Raw genomic sequence first — 19717 nt, 5'->3', positions numbered from 1 at the left:
TAGGATTATACTTATCTAAAAAGAGGAAATCATCAAATTATAAAATGGAATAATTTGGTTTGAAAGGGACTTTTAAAGGTCATATAACCCAACCCACTGCAGTAAGCAGTGACATCTTCAACTAGATCAGGTTGCTCATAACCCATCCAGCCTAACCTTCAATATTTCCAGGGATGAGGCATCTACAACCTCTCTGGGCAATCTGTTCCAGTGTTTCACCACCCTCATTGTAAAAAATCTCTTCCTCATATGTAGTCTAAATCTACTTTCCTTTTGTTTAACACTTCTAGGGTTTGTCCAGGTTCCTCTGGATGTTATCCCAGCATTCTGAGCCTGTCAACATGATATGAGAGCATTCCAGGTACCTTGTCTGTGTTTGGCAATTCAGTATAATTTACAGCTTGGAATGGGATGGTATTCCAGCATTCTACTAAAAACTCTTTGCAAAGAGTAAAAAATTAACTGAGAAAACAGAAAAAGCCCTACATCTAAATTTGCCCATGCACTGGCAATTTCCTGGGTTCAGTTCTTCAAGTCTTAGCTCTTCATCTGACTGGAGGCACAATTGGACAGACTAAAACCAGTATTATTTTGATTAGAAAATTACATGTATTTATGAAGCAGAAATCAGTAACAGCATTTCCTACCTTGCCAGTTACATGGCCATTGACAAGAGCAAGAGCAAGATGTGGCAGTTGATGACTGGTGAATATACATATATTTCTCCCTTTGACATTTACATCAAAAAGACCTAGGAGTTACATGAAAAAAAAAAAAAGTGTTAGAAGTATGTGAGTTTATTAAATAGCATTTAATTACAATCAATGATTTATCATTTTCAAAGGAAAAAAGCTAATAAAGTGTTTAACTCAACAGTTGGACCTCTGTGATCAATTAATCCCCTCATCCCTTCAGGAAAGGGCACCTAGAGACTCCTGTCTATTTCATAGCCTTGAGAAGAAAAACCATGAAAGCTAATGATAAGGAACAAATTTCTTTTGATCAGAGTATATGTTTAAAAAAAAAAAAATCCATAAAAAGGATCTGAGGATTCCAGTACAATGAATGGTGCTATAGCAATGAATTTACATGATAAATAACAGATCATGTGGGGAACATAAAGCTCTCAGGTAGGAAAAGAAAATTAATTTTCTCTGTATCCATATTAGAATTTGTAAAGCAAATCTTGCAGTATAGCTCATGGCTTCTAAAGTTTTAAATCTCACCAATTTTCCAAACAATTACCTCTTACATCTGTGAAGTACTGATGAAAGCTAAGATAGTGTATTATTGTTCCCAGCAGCAATAGGTTTTTTTTTTTAAAAAAACATCCGTTCTACCAGTACATTATGTTGCCTATTTGTAAGGTGCTGCTGCCTCCTCTGCTGTCCATAACGTAAGATTTTCAGGATGTCATTGGGATCATGAGAATTATACAGCCAAGGATCATTGTGCCCATTGGGATGGTGCCACAAATCATAAAATTCAGATGGGGCTTCCAGTCCTTGGGGCAAGGCAGGGAGGACACATAACTGTCACAGTGGGTTTCTGCTTTCAAACAGAGATAAACTTTCCTGAGACAGGAAGCTAAATTAAAAATGTAAACCCTAGAGAAATTAAAATATCCTAGACCAAATAATCTGATATAATATGCCATGACGACTTTGAAGGCATTTAAATTACAATTTTTTAGATCTGCTGAAGACAAATAAACAGTTCTACCAGTATCTGACATACAGAGTTTTCTGCTAGGAAGGATAGGTAGATACTTTGTACCAGAGGACTTTATTTCAAAGTACACACAAGGAAGTTAGGCCTCTACATGAAAACTAAACAGTTCCCTGGTCAGCTCTTGTGGACTATAGTTGCACGTATATTCTCTAGACATTTTGTAGATTCCTATACATATAAATAAAGCAAACAAATTTGGAAGAAGGGAGAAAGATATTGCTCTGAAGGCAAAAGTGTTGCGTGATAGGTGTGTGCATTTGTTTTATATTTTTGTTTGTTTTGTACTCTGAGATACAAAAAAAAAAGAATACACGGTTATTCCTGTGTCACAAACTGCTCCTTTGATATCAGGGCAACTTTATCATATTTTTCAAAAAATTAAGTTCTTTTTGATTACCAGCTTCATTCTAAGTATTAGTAAATCCTTGGGGAGTTGCAGATCACACTACTAATTTTTCTGTCTTCCAGTCTAAATTAGTTAACAGCCAATTTATAAATTTATATTGATTTTGTTTTGAGCTTTCTAATATATTTTATATTTATCATCTTTAACTACTGATACTTCGTGGCTATGCATCAGATGGGGTACTTGCACAGTTATAGACATTACTCGTATAAAATTAAAGAGCTCTGTGGATATACATCTACCATGTAAAAATGTACCCAAGAAGTACAGAATGCAATAAAAATGTCATATGTTTATGTCAGGAAAATATCATTAGAAATGCCCTAGTTTATAGAAAGCGTATTCAGATGAAAATCTGGAAACAGTCTGCAGTGTGACCTTGAACTCTACAAGTGAGAAGATTACAAACTCTGTGGTGTCTAAATGGTCTTAATTAAAATCACATTTGTCTAAAACAAATCATATATAATCCCTCAATTGAAGACACAGCATTAGAAAGCAGCAAAGATGTGCTTACTGCATCAGTGCAAATCAAGAGACCAAATAGCTACAAGCAGGCAGTTTGGTCTATCACCAAATAAATCACAGTTTGTGATACTAAATAGTTCTCCTTGGTGGAAGGACACTAACATGTGAAAATGCTTCAAATCATTTAAGACACTTGCAAATCCTAAAGCTATAGGCAGGAGATTTGAGTTAATCAGGGTCTGAGTCACAAGTAAAACTGCTAATAACAGTTTTAGTGAAACAGAGTAACACCTACTTTCAAGGTCTGTAATACTACTGATTTCCAGTATTATCCTTTTGAGTTTTTCTGGTGCAGCTTTTCTAAGATGTCTTTACAGGCTATGCTAAGTAGTATTGATTGAACTGCTCTCCATGCACTCTTAAGTGTGTCCTGAAAGATTCTGCTCTATTGTTTTGAAAAAGATGTGTGTAAGGTCCCTGGAAAGATGTCAAAAAGTTTGAGCAGCTCCATCACTATAAAGATAACAAAAATTTGGTCCTTATATGATACATATTATAGCTCAGTCTTAGTAACACAGTTAGGATGAAAGCTGATAAAGAGAAGGAACTGGAAGAGTGACACTAAAATCAATGACAAGGATGGAACAAAATATATATTCATATTATATATTAATATCTGTGTGTATGTGTATGCTCCTTATTAATGAACTACACCTGGAAATTTGAACTTGGTAGCTTAAGTGGATCTAATTACAAAAGACTGTATCTGTCCTTGCCATGGCAATTTTTTGTGCTTTCTATGTAAACCAAGCATATAATGTCTAGTTCTTATTAATATATGCAAATATTTTAAGTAAGGAAAATGTTAAATATAATTATTTACTGTTATTCATTACAGGAACCACTATATGAGGTCACAGTGAACTATGAAGTCCTTCTTTCTCTTATCTTTTATATATACATCCAGATAAAAATACTGTACCGTATTTGTTTTTCTTGTCACCAAGAGCATCAACTCTGCCATCCGGATTGAGGCAAATGAAGCCATGGGTGATCCTGTTGTAAAACTGAAGTGTGTTGCCTTCCTGGAATTTCCACTTTTCAGCAGCCCACTAGTTTTGTAAACAGCAATTAGGAAAGACTTATGAGAAGATGATACACAGGAATGTCAGACATGAGAACAATTGATTTCACTGAAAGCATAATTTGAATGGTTTAAACAAAAATTTTAAAGTACATTCTTACAATTTCCTCTCTCTTGAGTTTCAGCTCTTGCCCTGTATAGAAAGAAAACAAGCAATGAAGCTAGAGCATTCCCATTCCATTTGATGGAGTTGCAGTGAGGCCTGATTCTCCTCACCACCAATTTTCACTTACTTCCTGGAAATGAGCTGGCACCTGTCACAGTCAGTTCTCGAGCAATATTGCCATCATCCTGCCCCTGGTCCAGCCACCTGAAAATCAGAAACCTATTCAGTAAATATAACCTTTATTGACAACTCCCATAATATTGTATTCATGGCACTTAGACACTGATGCTTCCTGTTCTGTTTATTGAAGACTCGAGGCTGACAAACACCAATAGAAAAACACAGCTCTAGTGAAAAGAGATTGACTTTGGCAAAAAATGGCTTTGTTTTTGTTCTTGATGAAGCATAAATAAATGCTTTCCTGTACTGCAGTAGAAGGGCCTAAGACAATCATTACAAATCAGAGAACTCATAGTGATGCCAGATCAATAACAAAAGGTGTAGTGGTCGTGATGTTTTCTCTTCCCATCTCAAGAAGATTCCCTGCCCAGAAAATCCTTGTACAGGGAGGCAAATCCAACACAGGCAACAACTGTACCATGTCTGAACTATACTTTTATAATGCCATTGTACCTGCTTCACAGATACTTACATAAGTTAAATCTTACTCCATTTGGGTCAAAAGGATTCACAGACTGTGGGAGCAAGATCAGGAAGCACAGCATCAGGCTCTAACAATAACTAGCACATACCCTGTATTTTTCTGCCTGAAATGGGTTTAAACTAAATTATGTATGAAGCTAGCATTATAGATCTCCTCATAGCAGTTCATCTCATGTAGAATACAGAATCAAAATTAGGTCAGGCAGAGATGAGGTTCTCTATCTGATAGGCAGAAAACCCTTACTCACACATAAATCAGTTTCAGTGTGCACATCACTCACTCTGAGCTGTCTCAGGCAGTTATTTATTCACTCAGAGAAGTGAGAGGAAGAAATGGAATCGAGGTGCCACTGGCAAGCTGCAGCTAGATTCATACGTGACTGGACTTTACTATTTCTAATATTTGCACTGATCTTTATCAATTATAATTTTTCTGTAAGGTGTTAAGAATTAATCAGGCACAGTTAAAAATAGAAACGAGACACAGAACAGAAGCAGCAGCATCTTCAGGGGAAAAGAAAGGGAAGTTAAGATTGTTTCAAATTGCACTGCAGCTCTGTGACAGGATGCAAGGCAAATGAGAAAAAGAAACGTGGTCAGGTAGCTGCGCTGGTTGTAGCCATGCCACAAGACCTTAAATTCTGATCATTGAACCTCAAGATAATGTCCCTATTTACTTCTGTAAAGTAGGATCAGTGTGCTAGAGAGACAGCAACCCTCTCTTTTGAAAATCCCTACATCACATGACATGGAAGAATGGATGGACCTGCTGGTGACAGAAGCAAAGTGTGTCAAAAAAGCACATCTTGAATAGTTCACAGGGTGCAAGAATAGAAATTTTCCAGGCAGAGCTTTCTGGGGTTTTTTCAGTAGCTCAATACACCAGAGATTTGATGCAAGTAGAACTCAGAGAGATGTAAAAAAAAATTAGACTATTTCAGCTCACATTTTAGGAAAAACATATTTCCCTTGACAGTATATTTAGAAGAAAAAACATGAGTAATTACAAGTTTATTAGAATCTCACAGAAATGAAATACCACTAACCTGTGACAAAGAAAGGTATAATCCAAATCTGTTATAGGATCCTTGATTACAACTTTGTCCAGAAACCAGCCATTTCCTAAGAAAAAAATTTAAAATAGATTTTAAAAAAAATAGTTAATGAGAGGTAGATTTAATGAAGTCTTCCTATGGTTTTCTCTCTTCTACTGGAAATGCAAAATCTGCAGCTCCACTGGCAAGCTGCTACAGTCACAGCTTCCCTGAGGACTGGAGAGAAGACAGGACCTTCTCTAGGTGCTGTGGAGCTGCTTTTGGGCCTGCAAGCTGCCAGGTCCCATTCTGGATGTCATGGCATTGAGAGCTGCACATCTCCCTTTCGTTTAAAATCATCATTGCATAAGACTTATTTGTTTTGCCAGTCAGAATATCAACAAGATTAGATGACATCTTATCGTGAGTCCAAATAAATTGCCATGTTTTACAATTTTTAGGCTTAAGAGTTTAAAAACCAAGGCTTGTGAATGCAAACAATTTGAATTTCACCATTAATTGGGTATCTGATGAAAAGATACTGTAGCCAAAATCTCCAGCTGCATCTTTACGATGTAACTGACCACGATAAAACCAGAAATTATAACAGCCCATTTTATCTATAACAGACTGAAGACACTCCCCTTCTTCACAGTTTTTCTATAGGGATTAGGCATAAATTACAGATGGTGTCCTTATTTAAAAAAAAAAAAAAAAGCCTAATAACTTTGCAAGTGGTATTCAGTGACTATAATGAGAGATTTCTGACCTGATCCAAGACCATTATGTCCCATAACAATCTTGTACAGGTGTCCAAGGTGCACAGCTTCAACAGCAAAGATGTCAGTCTATAACCAATCAACAAAATTTCAGTAAAATACAAAGAGCAGAGCATTCTTCAGCCATGAAATCCTCAAGAAACATAAACCCATAAATCTCTTCTGTTGAGATCAGCCTTTGAAAGACCAGATAATTATAAGGTGAGAACAAGCCAAGAAGGATAGGTTTCCTGAAATAAAAGGGGTAAGTAAGCCTGATCACCTTGCTAATGTGAGTCGTTTTATTCAGATAGATGAGATCAGATACAAAAAAGAGAAACTTTCTGAAAGCTTAATTGGCTGAAAAATTACAAATTATAGCAGATTTCAATATTAGAAATGCAGATGTAAAATGTAAAGTTTCATTTTCTCTTCAGTTATCAAATCAAATTTATAGAAGATTTTAGAAGCAAAGTAGCTATTACCTATTTTATAAATGAAAATTCTTTCTTCCAAAAGCACTGGTACACTGTTAGAAATTATTTTTGGCTTGATTATGGAATTTTGTGGAAACACTGAGATGCAATATTTGTCTCTTTTCTAATTGCACCTTGCCTGGGACAACCACCCATACGAGGGAGAAAAGCCAGCCAAAGAGATCAGAAAGTGTCCTGTCTCTCACTTACTTGTCCTTTTAAAAATTTCTTGGGTTTCTGTGACCTGAGCAGTTGTCTTGATCCTGTATCACCTCTTTCTCCATAGACACAAATAAAGACATCTGCCTCAGTTCCAGCATTCCACAGGTCTCCTGTTGTCACATGCACTTCGTAGACCGTCACTGCCAACAAAAGATGACAACTTTTCATATCACAAACACTACTCTAGATACAGTATCACAGAATTACATAATCAATACACATCAGTTACAGATTCAAGACACAAACAATATCACTTATCACAGAATTACAGAATCGCAGAATGTCAGGGGTTGGAAAGGACCTCTGAAGATCATCGAGTCCCTGCCAGAGCAGGGCCAAAACTAGGGCAGGTTACTCAGAAATGCATCCAGATGGGTCTTGAAAGTCTACAGAGAAGGAGACTCCACAACCTCTCTGGGGACCCTGTTCCAGGGCTCTGTAACCCTTAAAATAAAGAAATTCTTCTTCATGTTGAGGTGGAACTTCCTATGCCCTATCCTGAATCCATAGCCCCTTGCCCTGGGCACAAGTGAGAAGAGGTTGTCCCTTCCTTCTTGACACCCAGCCCTCATATATTTATACACATTAATTAGATCCACTCTCCGTCTTCTCCTCTCCAGACTAAAATGCCTCAGGTCTCTCAGCCTTTCTTCTTAAGGCAGGTGTTCCAGCCCCTTTATGGCCCTCATATCTCTCTGTTGTACTCCCAAGTAAATCCCCGTTCCTCTTGAAATGGGGAGCCCAGAACTGGATGCAAGACTCTAGACAAGCACTTTCTTTTAATAACCACTGGAAATTTATTCATGATCAGACCATGTTCCCAGCATTCATGCAAGTGTTTACCTGTTTTCTTTTTTTTTTTTTTATGATTATCTCAAATTTCTTTGCATGGCACTTGTGTGCAGGTTACTATACAATCTGTCTTTAAAGAATTTGCTTTGTATAATGGTAACAATCTCGCTGAAGGAGTAATCACTCCTCACTGGTTATTTTAATGTGCCCATGCAGAACAAATGCTAGTTTGCTTCTTGCATCAGAGCTAACTCATCTTGAGACGATGACCTCTAAACTCCACTGAAGTATTGTACTGTAGATACATGCTGCTAATAAATGTAGCATAGAGGCTTAAAATAGGTAACTAAAATTCAAGATTTTTTCAAAGTATTCTCCCACTTCTCTGCTTTTCATAAGCCTAGGGATCATCCCAGCTTTATAATAAATAATTGTGAGTATTTATAATGCTTACAGCTTTTATCCTAGGAAACTGTGACTCTTCAAATGGAATGAAGCTCTGCCATGGAAAGTTCAGGTTGGACACTAGAGAAAGGCTCTGCATTGAGAGGGTGGTCAGTCATTGGAACAGGTTGTCTAGGGAAGTGGTTACAGCACCAAGCCTGTGAGAGTTCAAGGAGCATCTGGATCATGCTCTTTAGTCACATGGTTTAGTATAAGGCAGTACTTTATGTACTAAGGGTCACTTCCAATTTGAGGTATTCTATGATTCTTTCCTTTAGATATTCCACAAAAATGTGTGCAGAACAGAACTTATGAGAAAGAACTTTATTCTTTATGTCTATTTTCCTCTGTAAGTACAGAACATCACATTTTAAACTCATCATCGCGAAATAAGAAAGTGTAAGGGTTTAGATTATTTACAATTTAATTCTTTCCCCTATGTCTATGACTTACGAGAGTTAGAAGAAGAAGGGAGGAAGCATATCTTTTTTTCAGATCAGGTATTATTATTTGGACAAAAGCCAGTCACATTTAAGGTACAGAAGTTTTTGATAGTCTTTAGTTGGCTGCGTAGTCATGTACTATTTTTTTCCCAGAGTACACCTGTCTAAAATATTCAAAATAGTTCTCATTTAGGAACTGTTAGTTAATACTATATTTTACTTAAATCATTTACCATGTCACTACATGGTCTATTTACTGCCCCAAATGTTTTTTTACAGTATGAATATGAACAGACCATGGTGGGGGCAGAGAATTAATTTCTCCAGGCTAACAATCTTGTTTTAAGAGTCCTCTCTATTCCTACATTTTTTTCCTTCATTAACTGTCTGTTTTCCAGTTTTTGCAAGAAGAAAAGCAAAGGTCCATCAGCCACCAAACGTTGTGTAACTCTGATTTATCCCCAGTAAGTAGTTCATCGGCATATAATTAAAGATTGCATCATAAAACATGAGCAGAAGGGAACAAAAGTAGGATAGTTGAGGATAAAAAGTCAAACAAATGGTGCCCAGACCCTCAGTATTAAAGCCACAAAGTCTCTATGTAACACTTCTTAACAGTTTAATTCAGATATTTTTCCTTTGAATAAAAAAGGCTGTTAAACCAGAAAGTGTTTCAGTCTCTTTTTATTCAGAATTTGGTTTTAAAGTGCCTCTCATCATCTCTCTCTCAGACTGCATCCAGACCTCTTCACTGTTCTGTTATGAAACTATTTTGTCTGAAGTTAAAAGCTATGTTCTCTTTTCACTGTCTCATACAGAAACATAATACTGGAAAAAAGACACAGAGGCTGACTTTCAATTACTAAGTTAGAGATGAAACTGCCTTCTCCAAAGCCTTCAGCATGATCTCACTTATACTGAAGCTGGCAGAAATGCACAGAAGTTCTTTTCTTCCTCTCTTGTGTGAAGGAGAAATTATTAACTACAAAATGCAGCTCTGGGGGATGGTTTAAGTGCACCAAGATTACTTGATAAGAAAAATCATCACATCTTTATCTTGGAAACAACCTACTCAAAAAGAACCTAAAATATTAGAAGGTGGGCAAGGGTAGTGTCCCAGAATATTAGTCAAGAGAACATCTGATGAAGAACAGATACCTCAAGGACTGGAGCATATTCAGTATAGCATGTTAAAAATCATTAATTAATATTTATATAAAGGGTGTTTGTGTGTGTGTGTGTCTGGGTTTTATACCAATATGCCCCTATATTGACAATATTAAAGTCTCCTGACCAAAGAGACCAAACCTACGAGGAAGCAGGCTGACTGACTCTCTTTTCATGCCCTCAAGGGCAGGAAGATCACAACCACTCAAGATCAAAAATCATTGTAGTTATGACTGGACAGCCTGCCTCTACAGCATTTTATAAGCTGCTCACTATGTCACTGGAGGAAATCCCTCCTGCTATTTTTTTCTCTTTTAAAGACACATTAACGAGAAACAAACCTGTTTTTCTGCTCTTCTTTTCAGGCTCAGTGTTCATCACAGGGATAAATTCAGCTCCAGACCACCCAGCTCTTTATTACAAGAGTGACTATCCAATGATACGATTCTCTCCATCCATGGGCAATTTTCTGGACTTTTGCCCCTCTATTTCATATATATCCTCTTTCTCTAACCTGCACCCACCACAGCTGTTACTGTTGAAATCTCTTACCATGTCCATTAAGAAAGATCAACACAAAGTACCATAACCATGCCTCCAAGTATTGATGTAGTAGCAAATATTCTGAAAAGGGTGTTCTGTAGTTTTTAGAGAACTTTGAATGGAAATTTCTGTCATCCTGTTAATCTTGTCCTCTGCAGCTGACATGATCTTACAGGGAAAAGGAAGAGAGAAGAGAACCCATTCCCAGTGGATCTTATTCTAGTGAAAGCTCCATAGAATCATAGAATCATAGAATAGGCTGGGTTGGAAGGGACCTCAGAGATCATCGAGTCCAACCCTTGAACAACTACCGCCACAGTCACTAGACCATGGCACTGAGTGCCATATCGAGTTGCTTTTTAAATGTCTCCAGGGACGAAGAGTCCACCACCTCCCCAGGCAGCCTGTTCCAATGTCTGATCACCCTTTCCGTGAAAAAATTCTTTCTAATATCCAATCTGAACTTCCCCCGGCACAATTTAAGACCATGCCCTCTTGTCTTACTGAGAGTTGCCTGGGAAAAGAGACCAACCCCCGCCTGGCTCCATCCTCCTTTCAGGTAGTTGTAGAGAGCAATGAGGTCTCCCCTGAGCCTCCTCTTCTCCAGGCTGAACAGCCCCAGCTCCCTCAGCCTCTCCTCATAGGATCTGTGTTCGAGTCCCTTCACCAGCCTGGTTGCCCTCCTTTGGACCTGTTCGAGGACCTCAATATCCTTCTTGAACTGAGGGGCCCAGAGCTGGACACAGTACTCAAGGTGTGGCCTCACCAGGGCTGAGTACAGGGGCAGAATCACCTCCTTGGACCTGCTGGTGATGCTGTTTCTGAAAATATGTTTTTTTTTATCCATATGCATTTTATTAAAAGGAAGCTGACAACAGAGGAAAGATGAGTCATAGGACAAAAATGGACCTTTTTTGTATGATTGCAGAGTGGAGACATTACCAGCTCTAGCAAATGAGTAGGTAGTCCCAGGAAGAACAGACTCAGAAGGAGCCACAACAAAGCCACTGAAGAGTAGATCTGCACATGTTCCAAGACAACACATCCAGCACAGGTGTGATGCTTTGGCTTTCCCTCTCTACCATCACAACCTACAGAGTGGGAATGTGCCCCAGCATTCTTGCTCCCCCACCCATATCTCTCCATCATACACTGACCTTGCAATGCCCTTGTACTTTCCTTAACCAGAAAAGAACAATTTGGGGAGAAGGAAAGAGCAAGCACAGACTTTCTACCCCTTTCCCTTGCTGGAGCAGAGATACCATTTAAAACAACATCCAGCATGGATGTCAGGGACTGGTGTGGTAAAATAGGACATTAAAACAGTATAACAGCAGCAACACACAGTAATTTTTATATTGTTTGGCATGATCCACCTTTAGAGTTACAATACAATATGTGAGTACTGGAGTTTGTAACACAGCCCTCAGAAATATTGCTAAAGTTCTGTTTCATAGCAAGAAATTTTAAGTATTCTGGAATAAGAAAGCCTGCCTTAGCTATTTTCAAGAAAGAAGCTAAACCAGTAATTAGAATATTCATACTGGAGTTATAAGTTGTTTAAAACCAAGTTTGTCTTCTGAATTATATACGATGACTTCATGGTAGTTATGCATATGTGTGATGTCTTTACTATTGCTTCTATTTTAAAGCAATCACAAATGCTGAAAATCTTAGTAAAGGAGTCTTTTTAAAGAACCTGTGAAATTCAAAGGATTAAAGAATCTTCCATCTCCTTTCCATTGCTTCTTAACCTTTTACCAGAGTATGACCAGAAACCACAGGGGAAAAAAACCAGAAAAAGTGGTGTCACAGCCAAAAAGTAATTGAGACCCTGATGAAAGATTACAGACTCACCTCTATCTGTGGCCTGACAGAGCTGATGTGGTATTGTGCTTACCTGGGAGAATAGGCTGACCCTGCTGTAAAACAGGAAGCTCCATAGATATTTCCCCATTACCCTGGTCCCAGTCCAGCCATCGACGTGCAGGGAAAGAAAACTGCTCCCCTGAGAAAAGGTTCAGCAACTGCACCTAAACAGCACCAAAAATTGCAGTTTAAGTTGCTGATCTCACTCCACATAGAACAGAACAGAAAATACATGGGTTGTTCTTGTAATCTGTGCAGATAGAACTCTGTGGCATAATCACAAAACCATGGTCTGGGACATGTCTGATCCCTGGATAAAGTTGTCTCCAATCTCACTTTTCACCCAGGCAGATTTGAAAGCGCAGAGCAGGGTATCTCAAGGGTAGTGAAGAAAGAGAATTTATCAGCTCAGGCTCAGCTCCACAAAATATGGCTATGTTGTTCCAGCTGGTATACCCACGTGGGCTGGCACTAGGTGGCATGACTTCCCAAAAGTGGATGTTCTCACTGAGAAGATAAGCAATGCTCACAATTCTATGACTTTAATTTATTTTCTTTTCAGAACAGCAATTAAACCAAAACAAAACAAAACAGGTTTTGATTCTTCAACACTACTTGTGACATAAATAAACAATGAAAGGGCTAGCCCCAGCACCAGTCTGCCACACAAAATTTTCTTCCATGCCCAATTTATAATCACAGAATCACAGAATGGTTACACTTGGAAAGGACCTTAAAGATGACCTTGTTCCAACCCCCCTACATGGGCTGGAACACCTCCCATCAGACCAGGTTGCTCCAAGCCCCATCCAACCTGGCCTTGAACACTGCCAGGGAGGGGGCAGCCACAACTTCCCTGGGCAACCTGGGCCAGTGTCTCACCACCCTCACAGTCAAAAATTTCTTCCTAATGTCTAACTGAAGTCTACCCTCTTCCAGTTTGCAACCTTTCCACCTTGTCCTCTCATTACAAACTCTTGTAAAAAGACCCTTCCCAGATTTCCTGTAGCCCCTTTCAGGTACTGGGAGGCTGCTAGGAAGTCTCCCTGGAGTCTTCTCTTCTCCAGACTGAACAACCCCAGCTCTCTCAGTCATCATTTTTGTGGCCTGTGTCCTTCCTGTGCTGGGAGCTATGGAACTGGACAGAGTATTCCAGCTGGGGCCTCACAAGAGCAAAGTAGAGGCAGAAAATACCCCCTCCTGACCTGCTGGCCACACTTCTTTTGATGCAGTCCAGGATTCAGTTGGCAAATATTGAACAAATTCAGAATTACTGGGAAAAAATTTCTCTTTTTACTGTCTGAATATTAAACACTAAAGAAAGAGTTTCATCTTGTCTGAAGAACCTGGCACATCTGTCTGTCAACATCTACTGATAGGTCTTGAAAACAGAAGTTTGATTAATGAAGCATCACCTTTGTGAACATCTTCAGGACTCATACAATCTCAGTACAGACAGTTTACAAAAAACCCACTCAGCATTTGTTGAGTCAGATTTTATGATACCCAGAACTTCTAATATCAAGATTAGGCATAGAAACAAATCTTTTCTAAAAGCAAAAACCCACTGTTCACTTCTAGCTTCTCATCTCAAATACACTTCAGAAATCTCTGGTAATCTGTTCCCCTGTCACACAGACAGGACAAAGCTATAAAGTATTTTCCACCCTTTCACTGCTTCCTCACACACATTTATGAGATGAAAAATAGCAAAGAACTGAAGAAAAAAGTTTCTTAAATTATATTCTGACTCCAGCATTACCAACAGTACAGCACAGCTGGAAAACACTTACCTAGGCTTTTTAATCAGGCAATCCTCGGCTAAACTGAAAGAGATATAATCCTCATAATTCTAGCATGAAACCTCTTGGACATATATTGCCCATGACACAATATTTCATTGCAGACTTGCATGGCTAGAGGTATGAACTCACACAGTCTTGCCTAAATTTCAGTTAACACTGCCCAGATCTTACTTAGTCTTCTTTCTGAGTTTCAGTTCCAGATAAAAACTAATTAAACCATTGATACCCGCAGAGTTTGAAAACTGCTCAGTGAAGATTTAACTTGAGTGGAGACTGCATTAGATTGATCTAGATCTACCCTGAAGTGCCATTTCAACAATGAGTTTACCAGCAGCTGCTAAATCCCTCAAAAAACTGCCATTCCTTAACCAGAGGATAAGAAACTCTGGCACAAAGAGGGAAGTGTTTCAGGCATGCATAAGATTTCATTGATGCATATGGTACATAACTGATGGTAAGGATAAAAGCCAGATTCTTTCATTCACAGTCCAGAAATCTATATACCATGTTTCACAAATGAAGCTTGAAACTGAACTAGATGTTCCTCTTTGATTTATTATCTTTGTTTTAGTTACACCAAGATCTTTTTTAAATAAGGAGGGAAAAAAACCTATTATCGCCTTTTTCTTTTCAGAGGCACAGAACTAGAAATATTTGCAAAGCATCTCTGCTGCTGAGCATAACACTGGCCCAGCCACAGATCTGGGAAGGACTTGGCTAGACTGAGTTCAATGACTTTCTGGGTTTCAACAAACTGCAGACTTTCTGTAGCATACAAAGACAGCAGAAAACTCAGCTTACAGCAGCCAACTTAAGCCAACTTTCCTTGTTGGCCAGGCACACATTTTAAGAGAAACATAATGTACAGCTCCCACCAAACTGCAGAAAAACAGCCCAGACATACCAACATAAACTGCCATAAATTCCACACAAAACCACTTCTTCATAAATAATCTCTTAATAATCCTCATAAATAATCTCTTAAATGACGCTGTAAGCATTTGATAAGACAAATGTCCTTATCCCAGGGGTTTTTTTCTGACTCATATTTTGATTCCACTATCACAGTGGAGCCAATTCTTTCTCACTGCTTTTACCTCTTCACAGTGCCAGGCAGGGGAGTTTCCTGTATTTGTATGTCCTATGCGTATTTTGTAGAGATGTCCTATATTTCTAATATTCACCTGTAAAAGAAACACAACTGATGAAACACAGAACATTTTTAAAAATGAAAAGACATGCAACAGGAATTCATTCAGTAACTCTCAGGTGACATTTTTGTTTGGAATTATTAAATATGCTGATATTTACACAAGTGTTTCCAAAATATTCAACTCTTTAGAAGCTTGTCTCTTATAGGACAACCTTCAAAAGACCTGTTGGCCTCTAACCTCATTTAAACGGCTTCAGGATGATGTTGTAGCTATTTTGTTCTCCACTCAATACTTGCCTAAGTAGGAGATGAATACAATGTGTACTTATGACTAAAAAGCAAGTGTCTTGACTCTAAAACTTGTTTCATTTCAACATCTCTATCACTGACCTGCTACAAAATTATTTCTGCTTCCCAAGCACTTCCCACATAATGCTGAGTTTCTCCTTATCTCTCCAGGATGGTATCCCTTACAATTTTGGAAAAATTGTGTTCAGTTCAGCTTTCATGTGTCTTATTACAAATTATTTAGAATAAATCAACTTTAAAAAGTATTTTTGAAAGATTAGCTCTTGGGCAGTCTGGATGAGTGTGTCCAGTATGGATAATAGGGTATGATAAAAAAAATAGCTTTGTATGAAAGTTATTCAAGCAACTAGTTATGAATTTAAGTGTAGAAATAGACAGTTTCTCTTCAAGGAAGTGGAAACACACCGTGAGTGTCTTCCCTTCCTGCTCTATCGTTTCTTTTTCTTGTTATGTAGACTGGATTTGCTGTCCTTCTGTTGCTTTCTGTAGAATTCATTTTTATGTGTTCATTTACAGTGTAGCTGTGGATGTGACCTGAGTTCCCTGTTTCATGAACTTCCCTGAACTCAGTGTTATAAACAATAAAAAGACAGAGGAGTCAGGACAGATCAGAGATAACAGACATCTAGCATACAGAACAAGAAGAGAGGTTTTTCTCTTTCTTTATGTTTCAGAATAGACACTCCTTAATTGTATTCAGCATTATGGATACTCACCTAACAGGGTAATCCTAGGTCCCAAAACAGGGATTGCCTGGATAGTTTGCATGTAAGAGTCATTGGAGTGAAAATTAATTGCAGTAGTGGGAGCAGGAAACAGAACGAACGATGTCTATTGTGAAAGGGTATTTTCAATTTTAATGTATTTGGTTACTTATTTGATCTAGTCCTTTCAGTCTTCTGATTTTTTTTTTTTTTAATATTGTGAATGGAACATGACAAAGGTGTTGGATTCTTCTGAGAAATTTCATCAGGCTGAAGAGGGTTAAGAACTGCACTTCTTACATCCCAAGGAGCTATTTGGCTATTGTGAAAAAGGTGACCCCCTTCATTAAACACCATTAAATACCTTTTCTCAGAAGGGGACTTGTGCTGGATGTTAACAATAGAAGCACCTGTTTGTTATATGGCCCTACAGCTGGCATCTGCTAGAGACACACACTGAAAATCCTATTTATAGACTCAAGCTATGAAGCTTTTGATAAAAGACCTGTTCTGGCTCCTTAAATCACTATGCCTTGAGAATGATGGAAGTAAAATGTGGTTGTGTAACCAGAAGAAAGAACTTCAGATAGATAGACATCATTACAGATAAATAAACTGCCATTATTTAAGTAAAGCAGAAGTCATTTTTATAGTTATGAATTATAAATTTTATAATTACTCCATGAACTAATTCTTCACTCCCTCATTGTATTTAAAATTTTAAAACTAAACAAGTCTCTGTAGTTCTATACTTCTTTGTATTTTCATGGGCACTATGTAAATTAATTAGTAGTTCTTCTTGATGAGAAAAAAAATATGTTGGATCAAATGAGCTTTGGATAGGTGAGTGGGAAAGGATGCTAATTTTAGTTCCACGTTATTAAAGTCCTGTTTCTTTTTTCCAGATATGTGTACCTTACCAAAAAAAACTGTCTTTTAATCACATAGATGCCGAAATGTCACACAATCTAGCAGGATACAAAAGGTCAACACAACGAACACATATTACTTACTGTGAAAATGGCCTCATTGCCTCTTTGAAATAATTCTTCCTCCTCTCCATCAAGAAATATTGGACCTGAACAACCATGATGCCCATACAGTGTAATATAAACCTTTGAGCTTGTTCCTGCATCAGGCATGTCACTGGTCAGGACTGTCACCTTCCATTTCCTAGCTATCAAAACGTAAAAGCACTCACTGAATTACTTAAACTCAAGATTCTTAAGCAAAAATGCATTTCAGTAATAAAAATTCTAAATACTAACATGTCAATGAATACAGAAATACTCATTTCACAAAATTACAGCAGGAAAATATTGGGTCTGCTATGTTGGGCACACAAAAAACAAGACATGTCAGGATGCCATACACATCTTTGTCTCTGCATGTACCATATGACAAAATCAAATTTCACAGAATCACGGAATAGTCATGGTCAGGAAAGACCTCTGGGATCACTGCATCCATACACACACATCAACAAAAAAAAAAAACCCTACAATCTTGGCCACCAGAGCATGCCCTGAAGTGCCACATCCACACGTTTCTTAAATTCCTCCAAGGGATGGAGACACAGCCCACAGATCACTTTTCATAGTGTTAAAATATTGTATTAGATTGGATTAAATTTGGCTATCTGTTTACTTAGGGGTTGCAATTTAGGTCCAGCCCATAACAGCTAAGCCTCTGCCTGTTCCAACATGGGACAGGGAAGAGAAAATCCACCCAAAGGCTCCTTCATTGAGACAAGGACAGGGAGGGGTTTGTTCCCCCATTACTGTAACAGGTGAAAAGAACACAGGTTCGACTTGGGAAAGGAAAAAAATAATTTAACCTATCAGGAGAAAGAGAAAACATGACCAGATCTTAATATCTTCCCCCCCACCCTTCAACCCTACCCTCTTCCCAGTCCCGGATCCCTTCCCTGCTGCCTCCCCCTCAGGGCACAGGGGAGGGGCAGGGGGGGTTTAGGGTCAGTTCCCCACACGGTGTTTCTGCCGCTCCTTCCTCCTCAGGGGGAGGACTCCTCACAGCCTTCCCCCCCTCCAACGCGGGGTCCCTCTCATGGCAGAGAGTCCTTCAGGAACCCCTCCGACATGAGTCCCTCCCACAGGTGCAGTCCCTCAGGCACAGACTGCTCCAGCCCGGGCTGCACACAGGGTCACGGCTGCTGCGGGAGCAGTCACCTCCTCTGCCACGGGGCCCTACACGGCTGCAGATCCACATCTGACCCTCTCTGTGATCCTGCACAGGCTGCAGCTCCATGTCTGCCCCACCGTGGTCCTTCAGGAACTGCTCCACCGTGCTCCTCCATGGGCTGCAGGGGCACAGCTGCCATCTCGCGATGGGCTGCAGGGAAACCTCTGCTCAAGCACCTTCTCCCCTTCCTTCCTCAATGACCTTGATGTCTTTCCTCTGGCATTGCTCTCACCTCTTCCTCTCCTCTGCTGGTCTTTTTTTTCTTTTTCAGTTTAATTTTCCATTTCTTGAATATGCTACATGCAGAGGAGCATCCAGCTTCCCGAATCTGCTTAGCCATGGCCAGAGGCAGAGCGAGAATTGGAACCGGGGTATCTTCCTGCAGCTTCTCACAGAAGCCACCCCTCTGGCCCCTCTGCTTCCAAAACATCACTGCACTAACCCAAGACATTAGGATATATCAGCTCTTCCCAATGCAGTACTGGGTAATGACAGCCATGCAGGCTTTTGACAAGCTAGCTCTGGAATTACAAACTCACCGCTTCAAGCAGAGTCTCTAAAAGTAAATTAGCTCTGATGGAATAAATATTTTTAAGAAAGGATCTATGTATCTGCAAAGGTGTGATGGTCTACACAGATGTAACCTCTTGTTTGGAATCAACATTCCAAAATCTAAGGATTACTGACATGTTGTAGCATTGCAGTATTGGAATTATACCCTGAAATACTCTGTCCATGTCTAAATTTAATAATTATAAAGACCAATAATATGGATTTAGGCTTTAGCTTGGTGGAAGAAGAGTATAAATGGCATGGAATTAAGGGAAATAGTATCACTGAGAACACACTCAGTCTGTGTTTCTAATTAGCTGATACCCACCTCAAATAATATTCATTTAAGCACCTCCCGGGCTTCCTAAGATCATTTTGCACCACTGAGAAATATCACTGTTTCTTAAAAGAGAACTTCCTTTACAGTACAGCAGCAGTACTAAAGGGCCTTACTGACTACAGAAGTCATCTAATAACTCACCTATGCTACACATTTTACCTGTAGTGCTGACTTTTCCCTCCGTCACACTAACTTTGATCTTGTCTACTCTGGCTAAAACACTAAGAAATAATATAGCAACAGTGAGTGGGCTCATCATATGACTGATTTTCTGTTTAATGATTATTTGAGATACTTAAAATAGATCTTGCCTTAAACGCCAGGCAATAAGCTATCCTGCAGTTCTGTCATGAAGTTGAGCAAAACCACTTTTTTTTTTTTTTTGA

The 19717-nt window shown here is 38.9% G+C and overlaps 1 protein-coding gene across 1 annotated transcript in view; it reads right to left on the bottom strand.

Moving 5' to 3' along the window:
- The window catches only part of RP1 (RP1 axonemal microtubule associated), a 168579-nt gene that overhangs the window by 130096 nt on the left and 18766 nt on the right, over window positions 1-19717 (bottom strand). The window contains exons 4-13 of the mRNA XM_071737560.1: window positions 17251-17414; window positions 15169-15255; window positions 12298-12430; window positions 6997-7148; window positions 6322-6400; window positions 5565-5640; window positions 3983-4059; window positions 3851-3882; window positions 3588-3717; window positions 648-751 (exon numbers count right to left, since the gene is read on the bottom strand). Of these exons, the coding sequence (XP_071593661.1) occupies window positions 648-751; window positions 3588-3717; window positions 3851-3882; window positions 3983-4059; window positions 5565-5640; window positions 6322-6400; window positions 6997-7148; window positions 12298-12430; window positions 15169-15255; window positions 17251-17414 (1034 nt within the window). The remainder of the gene's footprint in view (window positions 1-647; window positions 752-3587; window positions 3718-3850; window positions 3883-3982; window positions 4060-5564; window positions 5641-6321; window positions 6401-6996; window positions 7149-12297; window positions 12431-15168; window positions 15256-17250; window positions 17415-19717) is intronic.

The sequence above is a fragment of the Heliangelus exortis genome, chromosome 2 (genome assembly GCF_036169615.1).
Source record: "Heliangelus exortis chromosome 2, bHelExo1.hap1, whole genome shotgun sequence".
Taxonomy (NCBI): Eukaryota; Metazoa; Chordata; class Aves; order Apodiformes; family Trochilidae; genus Heliangelus; species Heliangelus exortis.
This window is presented reverse-complemented; position numbering and strand designations above follow the sequence as displayed.